Here is an 18,346-nt window from a genome sequence, read left to right on the forward strand (position 1 = left end):
GGGGATCGGTTTCTATAAACGAAAACACGCGCGTTAATCATGCTAACGTTAGAACAGAGGTCGTAATAATTAGCGACGGAACAAAAAAGAGAAAAGAAGAGGTTTGCGAAGTAGCTTTTTTCGTCCCGGGACAGAAAGAAAATCATGCTTCAAACGAGGAGGAGGCTAAACGACGACGTATCAATGCTAACAATTATAATCAACAGAATACATATTTATATATATGCACACACACATATATATATATATATATGAGACGTCAATGTTCCATCTGAGAAATAAAAGGTCGATAAATACGAGGCAGAGGAGATTTGGAGCGCGTGGAGACGTTGCATCGGTGGATCAGATTGTGAGACACGCGTTAGTGCAGAGCTTATTTACAGTTGTCTTCGGGGGGGCGGGGCTAAAGTATGGTGTGTAGTCGTGTCAGAGTAGTTTTGGACAGGAATTATTGCTCAGTGTCCGTAAAAATGAAGAAACGACGACAACAACAAAAGGCAAATCTACGCCGCGTCGATTGCATCTAAACGTTCGAACACCGAGAAGCCGAGAGGAGGGGGGGGGGAGGGGGTCGCGTCGCAGCGCCGGGGAGGTCAGGCGACGGAAAACACACCTACGTCGAGTAGAGGGGTTTTAAAAAAAGGGGGTCGGGAGAGAGGAGCCGGTTCGCAGGATGAAAAACAAAAAACCGCTGGTTGGGGTGTGATGTTGGCGGGCTCTCGGACACGTTGGTTGGGGTGTGATGATGGCGGGCTCTCGGACACGTTGGTTGGGGTGTGATGATGGCGGGCTCTCGGACATGTCACATGTTCAAATCACAGGAAACAAGGGAAACAACAGTTTTCAGTCCTGGTCGCTCGTAGAAAATTGGTATGAAAGTGAACAACAAACAGCATGGCATCATCTGCAATAGTGGAAGGTTTTTTTCCGCCAGGGGGGTGGGGGGGTGGGGACTCGGGGGGTGGGGTTGGCTCGTAACTCCTAAAGTAGGGAGAGTGTGTGTGTGTGTGTGTGAATACATACATGTATCTATATATTGAGTTGAACAGTGTGTACAGGAAATCAAAGAAGGAGCAGATGATGGACACCAGAATCATACGGGTGTGTTGAGGGGGGAGGTTTGGAGAGGGGGAGGAGGGGGCAGTGCCACCAAAAGAGACACATTGTCCTTCAAACTCGAGGGCAGGCGGGTCTGGGGAGTAAAGCGGGTGTCGGTGGTTGGGTGCGGGGGCTCACAGGGGCCCGTGTCGGGCCTCGTATTTCGCCACAATGTTCTTGCAGCGGCCCAGCTCCTTCCTTATCTCCGCCACCTCCATGCGGAGAGCGCCATTCTCCTTCTCCAGGAAGCTGGCCCGGATGGCGATCTGGTTCTCCTTCAGCCGCCGGGCGTCCCGTGACCTCTTGGCCGCCACGTTGTTCTTTCTGCGCCGGGCCCAGTACCTGTCGTCCTGGAGAGCAGAGGAGACGGGTCAGCGCCGGAAAACACACACTCTTTATGGGTAAAATAATAAAATGGTTGGTTTGTTTGTATCGCCCTCGAGCGGTCTGATAAATCTCCTGAGGACGCCTCCGGCTGCCGACGGGGTCACGAGGTCAGCGCGTGCACTCTGCTGACACGGCGCTTTCAGTTTGAATTATTACCCGTGTTAAAATAACAGTTTTTATTGAGCCTTTGAACGCTGCGGTAGAAATCCTCCTCCAGCGCCTACGGTGGCGTTTTTGCTTATTTAGACATCATGTATCGGAGTCACTTACGTCATTAAACAATAATTACTAATAAAAGTGTTTAAATTGTGTCAGAAATGCAAAAAGCTGAGACGTTTTTCATCAAATTGGTGTAAATAAACACAAAACATATGGAGCTAAAACATATTTAAATGTAGAGACACGAAGAAAACATTTCTAATACTCCATAAATACCGTATTGTCCGCACTATAAGTGCAACTAAAAACCTTCAAATGTCTCAAATGTGACGGTGTTCTTGGTGCAGACACCATTAATAAGCATGCTGTGATCTATGATCCGGCCCAAGATCAGACCCGACCCTGCAGGAACCCGCTGTCCAAACCCGACTCCAGCCCGAACCACGGCAGCAGTTTAAAGTTAAATATAGATTTTATAATATTTAGGATTATCAGAGGATTCATAATGTTTTGTATAAAGACAGTAGTGTTCAGAAAGTACTTATTTGCACTAAAAGAAAAGTTCTAGGTTGTCTGTTCTGCTGGGACTTTACTGGTCCGGCCCACTTGAGATCAAATTGGGCGGTTGTGGCCCCTGAACTAAAACGAGTTTGACACCCCTGATTATCATACTTTTTATTTTAGATTGTTTTAGACACGATCGTGTGAACAACACCAACCTTCTGCGCTCGCTCTGATTGTAAAAAGTTAAAAAACCTTCTTTAAACTACGGGTTCGATCGGAGTTATTAATATGTCAGAGTTGGAGCATATTCTTCCCCTCGGGGTCGAACCTCAGACCCTCCCCTGCCCAAACATCTGGGCTCTGATCTCACATCTGGGAGCTCACCTTCAGGTCCTCGGGGATGAAGACCTTGCGGGCTTTCTTGATCATGGGCTGCGGCTTCAGCTCCTCGGCGGAGAACTTGCGTTTCCTCGGGTCGAACATCTCCTGCCCCGGCACGCTGGACAGGGCCAGGTCCTGCGGGTCGGGCTCGTAGGCCAGGGGCACCTGGATGGACTCTGGGTCGATGGGGCTGGGAGTGTCCCGGGCTGAGGGCAGCGCTGCGGGAGGACAACGACACAAATAACACATATTAGCCGCCGGCACTTACGCAGAACCACGCTAAGGTGTAAAGAGGCAGGAGGATCTCTGCACACCTCGGATTTGGACTCTAATGGCACCATTAAAGGACAGGGTGGCTCTTCCATTAGGGTTAACTGGGTTATTTAACGTCCTGACTGAGTCCTCATCAGCAGCTCTTTTCTGTGAAGCTGTTAAAGCCGGACGGAGGACACAGGGTGAGCAGCAGAAGCAGCAGCGGCGGCGGCGGCGGCGGCGGACTGAAGAGAGGCCCTCTGGGGAGCAGCAGGCCTCTGAATGCTGCCTTTGTGTTTGTGCGTTTAAGGGCCGATCAGCTCAGACGTGGTTAAAGAGTGTCGGCTCAGACGGGAAGCACTAGAACAGGTGACTCATTTTCTACAAAAACAACTACAGTTGATCTGACGCAGCTGCCTCATCTGACCAGCAGGTGGTGCTCTAACACCAGCGTTAAACACAGACGAGAGACTCAGACGAGAGACTCGGCCTCGAACCGCAGCAGCTCCTGACTGCGGACGACCGAACTTCTAAAAATGAGAAATACTTAATAAATAAAGGACTTTATGAATAAATTAATATCTTTACATCTTCTAAAAATACTGTAAAATTCATGTAAGCATGGATTAATTAATAAAATGTGACATGTGCATTAATTTTGCAGTTTTTTTTAACATTTACTAATTTATACATCATTTAAAATGTGTTGTTTATGTGTTTTTATTTATTTTCTTCATATATTAAGAAAGTAATACAGAAAATCCCACATATATATTTGTGTGTGTATTAATGTCTAGTAAATGTTTTATTTTTGCTTATGTTATTAATATTAAATCAATCATTTATATTCTGTATTCTATATAAATTAGCAGGTTTTAATAATGCTATATATATTTATATATATGTCAATTAAAAAAAGAAATACAGAAAGAAATGCAAAATTAAAAAAATCTAAATAAATAAAAAAATTAATAAATGGTAAATAAAATAAACAGGGAAATAATTACAAAGGTAAATAAATAAAGACACTGATTAAAAACAAAATATCTTTGTCACATTTATCAATTAATGAATACCTTCAGTTATGTTTGGTTCATTTAACGGCATGTTGATAAACGTATGGAGTCATTTATTCATTAGTGTCTTTATTTTCTAGTTTTGGCAGCTTCGGGCCTCCGTACCTGTCAGCTGACCTCTCTAACACGCCGCCCTGCACGCCTCCATGTCGATACTCGGCCGTACAGACCTCCCTGTGACTCACCGCACCTGCGCAAATTTGTTCTGTCACAAACAACCACACCTGCATTCCACGCCCGTTTACAAAAACACCTGATGAGAAACCCTCCGACTGGAAAACCGGGCGGCGTTTTGTTTTCGTTGGCTGCTGCTGCGGCGCCGGCAGCTAGAACATCCTGACCTACATTTCCCCCAGTCGACGCGGCCGACCTTCAGTCACAGTGTGTGCAAACGCTCTGCCTTCGCCTGAGGGGGGGGGGGGGGGGGGGGGGGGGTTGGATTGTGATCAGACTCTCGGGGTCAACAAACAGAAGCAAACAGGAAGTGTGTGCGTCAGGAGACACTGTCCTACAAACAGGAAGTGATGGGACATGCAGGATGATTAAACAACCATGCATGATTTTCCCCCTTATTTCTCATTTGTGTTGTTTTGTCCTAAACAATCTAAAAGTTATTAAAGTTATGGATCCATTTTGTGTTTCTAACAGATTTAAGCACGACAGTAAAGTTTATTGAGTGGATGATGTGGGTCCGTACGTATCTGTCCGTACGTATCTGTCCGTACGACTCTGTCCGTACGACTCCGTCCCTACGACTCTGTCCCTACGACTCCGTCCGTACCACTCCGTCCCTACGACTCCGTCCCTACGACTCCGTCCCTACGACTCCGTCCCTACGACTCTGTCCCTACGACTCTGTCCCTACAACTCTGTCCCTACAACTCTGTCCCTACAACTCTGTCCGTACGCTTCTGTCCCTACGACTCCGTCCCTACGACTCCGTCCGTACGACTACGTCCCTACGACTCTGTCCCTACGACTCTGTCCCTACGACTCTGTCCCTACGACTCTGTCCCTACGACTCTGTCCGTATAAGCCACACCCATGTGCATCTAGATTGATTGCGTGTCCAAATGTGTGTGTTTTTGCTCCTTCTCCTATCCTTCTTGAGCGATCGCCACTAAATTTGGTGCAGACCATCCCAGGACCAAGCCGAGAAAAGTGACTTTTTCAGATTTTTGATGTTTCGTACAGCTTCGCTACAGCTGACCCTCAAAGTTTGCTCAAAACTGCTGTTGGCGGGGGCTCTATCACAAAACACGCCATATCTCCTGAATGCTTTGTGCTATTGACACCACATTTGGTGGACAATTTGGTGCCATTTGGCTAATAGGAGGCGCTGTAGTAGCACCATCCAACTTATATGGGATGAATCGGTCTGTGGATGCATGTGTGACTGTCCTTCACCTATCTCAAGATGGGTGTATCAGACTACACACTTTGGCGGGTGTGTACCGAGGACCAGAGGGAGTGCAGCGTTGAGTGTGAAGTGGATCGGATGAGCACTTCTTGGACGCAAGCGGCACAGAAATACAAAAAACACGAGGGGAGCCAGAGAATGTTTGGCTTTGTTATTGAAATGACCGAACCGGTTAATACAAACTGTTGCTAATACATTTTAAAGTCGACGAGCACTTTGAAAACAATGATTTTTCAGTGCAGCAGATGAATCCCATGACTCCCGACGTGGCAGAGGTAATTCACCCGTGAACTCAGACACATATGGCCCGACGTGACCTCCCACTGTTCCTGACCCGAGCAAAGCCAGATAAACAAGCGACTTAACTTAAACTAGACGCTGCCTTAAGCCCTGTGCGGACGGGATTAGTTTGACTCCGGGGACGTGGGGTAAAAGAGTTTCACCTCAGCACGTCGGTGACATAAACGGCCTTTTCACACGGGATTAAGAACTCCCCGTATTCTCCCAGGTTGAGGAGGGGTTACTTGATTTACGCGCTGCCCTCACCTCCCCGTCATCATGCGCTCCATTCTGATCTTCTCATTAGCGAAGTTAAAAAGCCAAAAGCGTGGTCATGAGCTAAAAGCAGACGCAAAAGCCTGTTTCATTAACCTGCAGTGTCCTCGACTAATGCTCGACACAAACCACTGAATAACCCCCTCCTGACTGGGAAGTCTAAAATTAACGAGCCAGGAAAAGGTGGTCAGGGACTGACCTACAAAGAGCTGAGTGAAAAGCCGGAGGAACTCAAAGTAAATACGTGCGACCTGGGTTTAATTTGACATGACATGAGTTTTTATCTGTACACACAAACACACACGCACACACACTGCTGCTGGCTGCAGGTCGACGATTACATCAGAGCGAATGTTATCGCGTAGCCGTGCGGGTGATAATAACACTACAGTTGGTGATAAGGCGCCGTATCTGTGTGCAGGGACAGAGCGGTTGACCTCTGACCCCGAGTGGAACACGGGACCAAAAACACACACTTTGCCCTTTAGCCCCGAATGCATGCGAGAGTCGGTCATAGCGTTCCTGCGTGCTGGGGTCCATAAACCGCGCTGGAGGCGATAAAACTGGGAGTGACTGTAAAGATGAGACTCTTGTGGATTCAATGAGCCCGGTTGTCTCCGTGTGTGATGATGTTAGTCGCCGTGGTAACTGTTTCATTGTCACGAGAGCGTCTTTTTGAGCTGTCGTGACCTCGAGGAGAATCGCAGCCTCGTGTAACTTGGCAACCGCAAACTAGAGACCCGGGGCAGCGTTCAGAGGATGGATGGTTTTATGTGCATGCTGACAATAAAAGGGGGGTTCACAAGTGCTCGCCATCCAAGTGCTCGCCATCCAAATGCAGAAAGAAAACGTTTGTTTATTTTGCAGAAATCTCCAATGTCCGAAAGGTTTCGATCCCACATCCGCGTGACTTTGTCTGTGGTGTTCCTCGAGGTCTGGGTGTCTTAATGTGGGACTTAATGAGGCGTAGATAATGGGAATGATCCTGAATGATCCATCATGTTCTCAACCATGTTCTCATGTTCTCAACCATGTTCTCGTGTTCTCAACCATGTGAGGACACCGACGCAGTCAGGCACGGAAAGCCCTGCACTCAAGCGGCATCTGACCCGACCGGCGCTCTTCTTCCGTTTCAGCTTTGGGAAAGAACGTTCTAAACCCTTACACACAAGAAACTTTCAACATCTGAACAGATGCCAAAACAGATTTATGACTGGAAACCCTCGACACAGAGCTGAGCTGCACCTCAAATGAATCTTCAGGTTCCAGCTTCCAGATAATAAACACTGCTTCAATGTGACGTCTACGGTTGTTGACCCCCTAAAAAATAAAAAACTGGGTCTTGGGGTTAAAGATTTACGTCTTTAAAAGGAAGCGAGAGAGTCCCACGTTGGTTTGGGTCCTTTTAAGAGTAAAAGACACGAGCTTTACACTCGATCACCTGCAGGATCCAAACCTGTTCTCCAACTAACACATCAACCAAACTCTGCAGAACTTAGTTTCGTTTCCATGACGTACAAAACTCTTTTAATAATAATTATTAGAATTCCTCCAGGCCACTCGTGACAAGACGTCTGACTGGAAAAAAGCTACTCAGTTTGCAAGAAACGGAGCCAGAGGGCGCTCCGACAACGGGAACAGAAGCACATTCATACGGTTCAGGTCTGATTAGTATCCACTCTCTACATTTAGCTCCTCGCTGAGCCGCCTTTTCCTCAACAAAGACACTGGAATGGACCGCAGCACGCCCTTTGACCTCCTTCTACACCAGACTTCCCCTTGGGCCCCTGCCTACGGCCCACGGGGCTCCATCTCCTGAGCCGACCCCGATAGGGATCCTCAATGTCTGCAGGCCGCTCAGACTGAGACGGCCGTCCATGTGCTCGTTGGTTGTGATAACAATGTTATCAGCGTCCTGCTGGACTGCTTGTGTTTGTTGTCGGTGTTGATGTTGTTGTGGGTGGTGGTGGTGGTGGTGGTGGGGCGGCTGGTTAAACGAGACGAGGCTCAGCGAGATGGAATAGTACTGCGCGCACGTGACAAAAGCACACCAGAGTCCATGTGATCTCTGCAGGGTACAGCCTGTGCCTTGGCTCCGAGTCCAGGCTGTGTCGGAGCCCAGCGCAGCGAGGGAGGGAGAGGGAGAGGGAGAGTGGACGGGGAAGTGGAGAGTGTTAAAAGGGAGGGAGGGAGGGAGGGAGGGAGGGAGAGGGTGAGGCGGTTTCATGCCGTGACAAGCTCCTGTTTGCAGCTCAGCTTTGCACACGGCGCCTGCATGTGTCCGTCACATGGCTCGGCACGCCGCAGGAAACCCCAGCCGCGTTCACGTGAGAGGTAAATGTGAAGATCCACACGCACACACACACACACACACAGAGGAATAAAGTGTACTGTACAGATGGACCTCCTCTCGCTGCACTCTCGTCTCATTTGAGCTCGGCCGAGAGTTCGCACCTTTAGAGGCAGAGTGACGGCGTGAGGAGAGAGGATCAGGACACAAACGGAGGGGAACGGTTCATTTTCAGACAGTAGAACTCATTTAACTGAATATCCGTTCCAGGAACTGTGTGACGTTTATTTACAGCTCATTTGTAAATTATTCGGCACATTAAAATCTGTTTATAGTCTACGTTATTTTTTGGTCTCTTTTTATATATTTACCTTAAGTTAGCCGTTTATTTTATTAAAACTCTGTAAAAGCCCTTAGGTTAATATTGTTTTTCAGTGTGCTCTATGAATATCATGCATCCAACCATATTCAACCACTTGTCGAGGTCGGAGGGGGGGGGGCATTGGTCGTGAGGCGGGGTACGCCCGGGCACTATGAATTCATTTAATTGATTACAGTCCAATTAACCAATGAAATGAGCCTCTTTTTCTAGCCTGTTGGAGCTTTTCTCACATGCATTTGTTGAAACATTTAATAAAAGTAAACTGAGTCCCCGTGTCTGCGTGGGTTTTCTCCGGGTTCTCCGGTTTCCTCCCACAGTCCAAAGACGTGCAGGTGTTCGGTTCATTGATGACTCTAAATCACCCGTAGGTGTGAATGGTTGTCTGTCTCTGTTCGTCTCTATGTGTCCTGTGATAGACTGGCGTCCTGTCCAGGGTGTACCCCGCCTCACGCCCGATGTCAGCTGGGATCGGCTCCAGCACCCCCGCGACCCCGACCCCGGGATAAGCGGTTGAAGATGAATGAATGAATGAGTTCAGTAAAACGTTCTAGGGATCGACCGATAGCGGGTTTTTTTTAGGCCCGATGACCGATACGGACTGCCGGTTTTCTGGAGCCGATGCTACTTTTGTTCCTTCAATTTACATCATCAAAATGACACAATGATGATTAATGTTTATACGAGTCTCAGTTTTTAAAAAATGAACATTTATTAAACTTAAAAAAGGCGTCTCCAGCAACACTGAGCTGCCTGTGGACGCCTGTCTGTGAATAATGACGGGAAAAAACTATCGGTGAACGCAGCGGCCCACATCGCAAACATCGGCTGATAGAACCGGCCGGTCGATGTACCGGGTCATCACTGATACATTCATGATGTCACTAATGCATCACATAGTGCTGTTCAGCCCGTTTACAAACAAAGACTTGAGGTCATGTGATATCATTGTTTTAATGATTATTAATGAGTGAGTTTCTAATTGGACACTGGAGGAAATTCAAACCTGTCAGGACACGTTCTCAGGTGGAGCGCGTCCTCGTAGAACTGGGGTTACAGGTCACGACTCCATGTCCCCAGCAGGTGTAGACAGGAAACAGGAAGTTGTGACACCCTACAGCCCAGTTTAAACCGGTTTGGTCCTCCAGCCCAGTTTAAACCGGTTTGGTCCTCCAGCCCAGTTTAAACCGGTTTGGTCCTCCAGCCCAGTTTAAACCGGTTTGGTCCTCCAGCCCAGTTTAAACTGGTTTGGACCTCCAGCCCAGTTTAAAGTGGTTTGGTCCTCCAGCCCGGTTTAAACCGGTTTGGTTCTCCAGACATCAGGACACGATAAAGATATATGTGCTCAGACCACCTCGGCAAATGCTTTGAGTGACTGGATCCCTGCGCCTTGTAAACAGGAAACACAATCGTCATCCTCCGTTATTGTCCTTCAGCCATCAGAGCCGGATCAATACACAACTGCACGGGCGGTAAATGTAAACGGTTCACCCATTCACAAAGATGGCAGTGGACATCTACATAGTTCAGTGTCTTGCCCAAGGACACTTGGACATGCGGACCGGGGGAGGTGGGGATCGAACCGCCAATCTCTCGAATGGAGGATTGTTTAAACATGTGACTCCCGGTCCTTTAACGCGCTCTTCTTCACTCCTAGGTGGAATGACACCGTAGCGCTGCGTCTGTCTCTCAGTGTTTACAGGTGAAACCCACGTAAACAGGAGCGTGTACGTGTCACACACACAAACACCATCTGTTTATCCGTCACATCTTCTACCTGGAGCCTTTCTGTGTCTCCGGTGTCGCGGCTGCTTTGTTTATGTATCGGGGGCGGGGTGGGGGGGCGGGGTGGGGGCTTTAAATGACCCGAATGGTTCTGGTGTGTGGTCGGTGCCGAGCTGTCGACCACACGTCCCTGTCAGTCTCAGTTTTGCACGATTCAAACCACATAACTGAGATAAAATGACTCATTTACCGTGTTTTGTGTTGCGTTTTAAATCCTTTACGCCGCTGACTTCTTACTTCTTACTGACTGGAACGTGTTAAATACAGTTTACCAAAAATCCTATTCATTTATATGTTTCTTTAAAATTAGAGTTATTTTTCTGTAGCTTTTGGAAGTGTGCAATGGTTCATTTAATTTAATTTATGTCTGATTTAATTTATTACTTTATATTTTTTTAAATGTATAATAATCAGTATATTAATAAACTAATTATTTTATTTATTAATCTGTTATTTTTTTAGTTTTTCAGTTGAAATAAGTTCAAGAAAATACACTTTTTAAAGAAGAGTTTTAATTTTTCCAATATTTTTTTAATATAAGTTCAGTAAATGAATCATTTCCAGAGTAATCGTGTTAAATATTCACTTTAAATGAATCACAATCTCAATATTAATCATAATAATTGTGATTTTATGATGAAAACCCAAGTGTTGTCCTGCAGCAGCTGAAGAAACTCACAGTTTAACGTCAGATCAGTACAATAATCTGATTTTCCTCTTATTAAAAAAGCTCCATTTGAACAACGCAACACTCAAACACATACACACGCGTAATAACATGAACGGGTCGGTGTTAACATGTAAAAATATTCAGATAACTCCATGGAGATCCTGAAAAAAAGATATATTTAAACTTAAATCATAAAGAGCAGAGTATCTACACTGCAGCACCAAAGCTAAATGAACTGAATTGAATGAGTAATCACCACTAATCCTCCAGGATCCAAACCATCTCAACTCTGCGGCGTTTACGACCACGGCACATAAAAACAATAACAGCACTCATGGCAGACTAAGTCGGTGCAAAGAGCCTTTTGTGCCAATCACAGCTTCGTGAATTAGACGGTGCTGCCGCGTCCTTGGACTCGTACGCGCGGACTCCAAAGTGCAGCTCAGGGGCTGTAAATCGGAGCGCGTGTGTGTGTCAGAGTGCATCTAACCTGTGGTCCAAGGCTCCGACCGGGGAGCAGCTAAAACAGCAGGAGCTGAATGAGAAACAGAGAGCACGGAGCACAAGGACGTGCTCCCTCTCTCTCTGCATCTGTGTGTGTGTGTGTGTGTGTGTGTGTGTGTGTGTGTGTGTGTAGCAGGTGAGCAAACACACGTGCAGGTGAAGCTTCCTACCTGCTGTGCTGGGACTGTGGAGGCCCTTGTGAAGCGAGGTGGTGGCGCGGCTGCTGAGGTCCACCACGGTGGGCGTAGGGGCCGCGGGGGGAGCGGGTGGAGGGGCCTGCGACTGCTGCGCCGCCTGCTGGGCCTTCTCCGCGTCCTGGCTCGTGTTGGCGGGGATGCCGTTCTCCGACAGGAACTCCTCCAGGTCCATGTACTCCAGCTGGAAGTTGTCCCCATCGTAGGGCAGCGTCTTGTCCCACAGGGTCGGGCCGAGGAAGGCCGACTGCGGGTGGCTGGCGGCGCTGCACTCATCGTCCAGCTTCTTCGGTTCCTCCTTGTCTTTCCCGAACCCTGCGGATGTTTCGCGCACAATCACGTCATTGTCTCGCAAGCAGAAGAGCATCGCAGGTCTTTGCCACGGGCATAAATAGAAGAGTCAGTTCAACCAATTAAGCAAACGGAAAAAAGACGTCATGGGGATTTTTCTGTCTCTGGAAAGTATTTCCTCACATACCGAGCCGCTGAGTTCAACGTCTGTCCTGTTGTTATGTCGTTACAACAACTTAATTCAATTTAATTATTCTCCATTGTATCGCACAAATCAAAGCTATTTTTAGAACGTAGAGGAATAATAACAAAGGAGTCTCGTCTCACGCTGTATAGGGTTTAATTCTGTGAGTGTGTCGTCTCTGTTAACTGTGGAAAGGTCCTTTTTATTCAACTTGCACTTTGTGACCTTGTTCTGTTAAAAGTGCTAATAAACTTACTTTTTTTGATTTAATCTAAGTGAACTGAGCCTTTAAGAACACATGCACATACATATATACTATAAATATCGGTTTATTTGTCAGGAACAATACTAAAAAGATTGTAACATCGCACAAATCGACACTATTTTTAGAACGTAGAGGAATAAAAACAAACTAGTCTCGCTTCACGGTGTCTAGTGTTTAATTCTGTGTTGTCATCTCTGTTAACTCCTTTTTTAAACTTGCACTTTGTGACCTTGTTCTGTGAACGGTGCTAATTAACTTCTTCTCACTCCTTTTCCAATATTTATTTCATGATGAACGCGATCACTGTTGTAGATGTGCATGTGCACATATGTTTGTGTGCATATATGTGTGTGTGCATATATGTGTATGTGCATATATGTGTGTGTGTGTGCATATATGTGTGTGTGCATATATGCGTGTATTATTATTTTTGGGAGAAATGTTCGAAATAAACTTACTTTTTTTTTAAATCTGAGTGAACTGAGCCTCTAAGAACACATGCATATACATATATATTACAAAATATTAGTTTATTTGTCGGGGACAATACGGAAAAGATTGAAACATTTTCATTTTCTTATATTAATTAAAACAAAAACATGGGATTTCCTTTGTTTCCCCTGGTGAGGAAATGTTGTCTTGTAAAAAAGGTCATAATCAAAAGTACTTCACTTAAATTAAAACATATAATTAACAGTCACATTCTCATACATGTGATATAAAATTAAAAACATTCATGCTCAGGTAAAGTGATGCAAATGCAAACACCCACAACAGAGCAGACGCCCTCTATGGGCAGCCTGTGGTATCACTAATATAAATCCCACTGAATGGGGGGGGGGGGGGGTGTTTAAAGATTATAACCGCACCTGCAGGCTTAAAACAGCTCAGCCACAACAGCAACAACACGTAAATAGATGTCCATTGTGCTTATTAGGCTCATACATTTAACTTAAGCGTGTAAACTTAAGCTGAAAGTTCGCCTCAACCTGTCAGTCAACTCAAAATTCATCCGAGTGACGCATCTTCGCGTTTTATCTATCTTTGCAGCGCGCCAATATCTTTGAAGCGTTGTACAAAGATCGTAAAATGCGAAGAGATGCGTATCACTCCGCGACCAACGTACCGTCATCGTGATGGAAAGGCAGCTTCAGCGGGTTCTCCAGGAGGGACTTCAGGACGCCGTGGGTCGGCGGGAGGAAAGCGGGGTTCATCGGGAGAGGTCTGGCCATTTTCTCCGAGTGTGTCTTGAAGGGCAACTGGAGAAGAAAGCTCGCAAAGACTCAAAGATTCAATTTCCAAACACACACACACACACCCCCTAGAGACGCGACCGCGACCGAACTTGCGTAGCCGGCTCCCTCTTTTCGGAGATCCTCGCGAGCAAAATCAGAAAACGACGCCGGGGCTCGGAGGGAGAAGACGGGACTCCGCGCAGCAGCAGGTCGGTGAGCGGCTGGCTGCCTGTGTGGAGAGACGGAGCTCGGTAGCTGGAGGAGGAGGAGGCGGAGGAGGAGGCGGAGGAGGAGGCGGAGGAGGGCGGGGAGAGCGGAGCCGTTACACTCCTCCATCCAAGCGCGGGGACGGACGCCGGTGACGTCAAAGCACAGGGAGGGGCGGAGGGTGAGGCGCGTTCAGGTCGTGTGGGAGAAAAGAAACGCTTCATTGCGCTGAGAGGAGTGTGCTGCGTTCAGGGACAGTCGGAAAAATCGCATTCGAATTTCATAAAAAAAATGTTTTATTTTATTATTTATATTTTTTGAACATGAATAAAATGAAAGAACTAAAAACGAAATAAACAAATATTAATTGCATTGTTCATTTTTGTATCTTAACATTGTTTTTATCAACTGTTTTATGACTATTATCTTTTTTAATATATATATATATTTTGTTTTTATTTGTATTTTGTTTTTTTCTGTTTTAATACCTGTGATTAAATGATGAACAGTTCTCAGCCAAATAAAGAACAGAAAAGACTGAATATTTACTGTTATTATAATTGTTTGAATATGAATAACATGAAATAACAAATAAAATACACAATAATTAATTGCATTGTTCATTTTTGTATCTTAACATTGTTTGTATCAACTGTTTTATGACTACAATAACCTTTTATACATATATAAAACTATATATATATATATATATATTTTTTTTTTTTATTTGTATTTGTTTGTCTGTTTTCATATCTGTGTTATTGATTTTTTTAGGTAAAAATAAATTCTTCTCATGATATTATTATTAATAATGACAAATAATACAATATATATGTGAAAAATATCCCCATGTACAACACGGATGAACAGTTCTTGGCCAAATGGGGTGACTGTGGTTCAGTGGGTTGTCCTCCATTCGATAGATCAGCGGTTCGATCCCCAGTTCGATCCCCAGTTCGATCCCCACCTCCCCCGGTCCACATGTCGAAGTGTCCTCGGGCAAGACACTGAACCCCGAATTGTTCCCCGTGCTGCGCATGGGTGTGTAAATGTGGTGTGAATGGTTAGATTAGATGGTCTGTAGATGTCCACTGCCATCAGTGTGAATGTCTGTGTGAACGGGTGAATGTGACAAACACTGTGAAAGCGGCCTTGAGTAGTCAGAAGATTAGAAAGGCGCTTTATAAGTACAAGTCCATTTACCAAATAAAGTAGAGAAAAGACTGAATATATACTGTAATCATTCTTATACAGTATTGAAAGGCTTAGGGGAGGGGGTGCGGAGGTCAGTGTCCTGTGATGAGTGTGAGTGTGAATGTTGTCCCCATGTAAACCGCAGGAAAAACAGCTGTTGCTGCGATGCAAAAGCTAATAAGCATCCTAGTAAAAACATAAACAAACAAACAGACGAGAGGACCGTGGTTCTTTGTTTGCTCTGCCCCGGGGGGCCTCTTAACAGGTTCATCTGCCCGTTGAGCGAGTGCTGCATGTTCTGTCACCGTGCATGAACGCATCATTCAGCTGTTCAACACGCTCGATCACGATCAGATTTACGTGTTATTTGTTGAAGTTTTTGTTTCAAAAGTCAAACTCGAGTATTTCCACACACACACACACACACACACACACACACACCAGTCACACAGCCTGCTGTAAACTGCTGTTGTAGTCTAACACAAAAGTCTTTCACGTGTCAGTTTCCACCAAAGTTTCCTTTAAAGCAACATTTAAAAACGGTCACGGACGGACCCGTGAACAAACTGAAACTCCTCACTTTATTGTTATTTTTTCAACTAAACCAAAAACTGTTTCTTAAATCTTGACTGTGGGGGATTTTCCCTGAAAGCACTCATGAATCATTTAGCGTCAGACTTCCCATGAACATGAAATGGAAAGTTAAGTTTTTTAAAAATGAATAATTCCGTTACTCAACCTCACAATGTGTTAAACTAGTCGAACTCTCACTATTTGACAGGAAGTTAGAACAAAATGCTTTGGGCGGCAGTAGCTCAGTCCATAGGGGACTCAGCTGGGAACTGGAGGGTCGCCGGTTTGAATGGAGCATGTATGGAGCGTGGACTGGTGGCTGGAGAGGTGCCAGTTCATCTCCTGGGCACTGTCGAGGTGCTGTTGAGCAAGGTACCGAACCCTCAACTGCTCGGGGCGCCGATCCATTGGCAGCCCCCTCGCTCTGACATCTCTCCATTAATTGCATGTATATAGGTCCTGTGTGTGCATGTGTGTGTGTGGGTTTCGGGCCTGTGTGTGTGCATGTGTGTGTGTAACCTGAATAATAACAGAGTGGAAAAACTGAATTTCCCTTGCGAGATAAATAAAAGTAATTCTTCTTCTTCTATACAGAGCACACAGTCCGTCTGAAACCTGCTGGAAAAGTCATTTTTTAAACATCCTTGTGTCAAACTCTAGACCAAAAAAAAACATTTGATATCACGAAGTGTCCCCGCAGGAATAAAAGGACTTTTGAAACAAGGTGTTGAGTCTTTTCTCTGGTCTAAATTGATCTGGATCTGACAGGAAACGACACACAGATCAGCTACAACACATAAAACAATACACCACCGGTGATCTGTACGCTAAAATACGCTCCCAAAGTCACAACTGTAAATCAAGCAGCTTCATTTTGTGCCAGTGACACAGATCCGATCACTGACTGCTGCAGTGTCTTCTCTCAGATGAGTTCATGAAGGAGCACAAACTCTGCAAAGCCACTGAGATATCACACACTTCAAAGTGTGTTTGTGCAGTTCACATATTGTGTAGCCCCCCTCCCTTTACAATGGTGGCAGAATAATGAGGGCACAACTCACTGGAGCGCCACAGCGAAGAATGACGTGAATGTAAACTTGACCTACTTTCAGCCAATGGATGTTGCCAGACTGCAACTCTATCTGTGCGGGTGTTGCACATGGAAACTCATGCTTTCTAGTGGAGCAGTTGCTGAGTCATAATTTCGAAGCGTCCTAGCTGCGCTCATTAGCATGGCGTATCATCAGCACCGCTTGTTTTCCACGATCGATCCCTCAAAAACAGGGAATGACAAGCAGGAGAAACATGAACTGTATAAAGAGATATATGACAGGAGCCTCATGAAAGAGGCCGATTGTGCGGACCAGTCACACAAATAAGTCGTAGAGTGTGGTCTTTACCTGCTCTGTAAAGTGTCCTGAGATAACTTTGGTTATGATTTGGCACTGTAAATAAAATTGAATTGAATTAAAACCTGAGCAGAAACTTGTCCTGGAGCAATTCCTCCAAAGAAAGGATGCATTTGCTTTACTGCCGAGTGGTTTTGGTTAAATCTACCAGTTAGCCCCGCTGGTGGCCAAACGAATGGAGCACATCATCCAGATCATTGGTCTGATTGGTCGAAGGACCGTCTAATTGCGTGGAGCCATTTGAACCACCACCACCTCTTGTACAGAGGATAATGACAGAAGCCAGCCCAGACCAACGCCTAACGCCTGTTAAGGTTAAAGGGTAAGGGTCAGTGTGTCGACGGGTCGCAAGAACCCTGCAGCTGACTCTGCCGGTGATTTTGAGCCCCCCGTGCCGTTTTGTGTTCCCTGTAGTCTGTGCAAGACTAATAAGTGTTTTTAACTGTGAGAAACTTGTGAAGAAGGGAATTTGTGACGCATGAGCCGAACAAAACGTGTGTTGTGCGGAGAGCGGTCAGCTGAACAGAGCAGCGTGCCCCTGAATCACTGCATAAACGTTAGTCAAGGACACATAAAAGGAAACATTCAAAGAGCTTTAAACCAGCAAAATGTGATTTCACTGTGACAGCGGACCACAGAGACTCGTGTGCGGAGGCAAATGGGATTACAGAGTTTAACGGAGGCTAGCACCTCGGTGTCAGGGTTGGGTCTTTGGTGCTTTGTTTTGGTACGATTGTTCGCTGTGCAGCTACAGAAAAATCTTTTTTGTGTGTGGAGAAATCCTTTCAAAGTGAAACAAATAAGCAGTTATGAAGAAGAACGTCCTTGCACGATAAGCGACAACTGTGGGCATTAGTTCATGCTGTCTGTATGAGAAGGATGGGAGAACTATTGCTGCTGTTGTGTGTTTACAGTAAACACCGCAAATCAAATGCTTCCATTCACTGCTTTAAAAACACTCCGGGCGAAGCTCGCCGGTGCACCTGGGAGCTGTTGTCTTCATTTGAATCACACTATTGTCTAATGTGTGGTTGTGTGCTGTTGCATCATTTGAATTAAAGTGCCCGACCCAAACCAGGAAACGGCCACACCGGCCAAACGTATGTGGACGGGGCGTGACGAGGTTTTCCATTCAGTCAACACGCTCTTTGCATTCACACTCTTCAGACGCGATGAAACTCAGATAAACAACAACAACGACGACGACTGTGGGTGAGGAACACGAGCCGCACGGCTGAACCCTGAGGACAAATGGGTCAAACTGTGTCAGACGCAGAGAGTTCTCGTCATGACAAAATAAGCTTAATGAAATATGCAGGAATAATCCGGCAGCA

At 45.9% G+C, this 18,346-nt stretch overlaps 1 protein-coding gene across 1 annotated transcript; it reads right to left on the minus strand.

Moving 5' to 3' along the window:
* Positions 1-397: 397 nt before the first annotated feature.
* On the minus strand, positions 398-13,870 carry hlfa (HLF transcription factor, PAR bZIP family member a). The gene is made up of 4 exons (XM_083931558.1): positions 13,521-13,870; positions 11,631-11,969; positions 2,533-2,747; positions 398-1,448 (listed from the first exon to the last, which is right to left on the minus strand). Exons 1-4 carry the CDS (start codon positions 13,624-13,626, stop codon positions 1,233-1,235), a joined length of 876 nt encoding a protein of 291 aa, XP_083787684.1. The 5' UTR covers positions 13,627-13,870; the 3' UTR covers positions 398-1,232.
* Between the last annotated feature and the right edge of the window lie 4,476 nt (positions 13,871-18,346).

The sequence above is a fragment of the Echiichthys vipera genome (assembly GCF_963691815.1).
Source record: "Echiichthys vipera genome assembly, chromosome: 17".
Taxonomy (NCBI): domain Eukaryota; kingdom Metazoa; phylum Chordata; class Actinopteri; order Perciformes; family Trachinidae; genus Echiichthys; species Echiichthys vipera.

Excerpts from the sequence above, each read along its gene's own strand:
- hlfa (XM_083931558.1), bottom strand. The coding sequence starts at position 13,626 with ATGGCCAGACCTCTCCCGATGAACCCCGCTTTCCTCCCGCCGACCCAC. Across the intron at positions 2,748-11,630 it reads CCACAGTCCCAGCACAGCAG|CGCTGCCCTCAGCCCGGGAC; the intron begins GTAGGAAGCTTC and ends GTCCTCCCGCAG. Across the intron at positions 1,449-2,532 it reads TCATCCCCGAGGACCTGAAG|GACGACAGGTACTGGGCCCG; the intron begins GTGAGCTCCCAG and ends TCTGCTCTCCAG.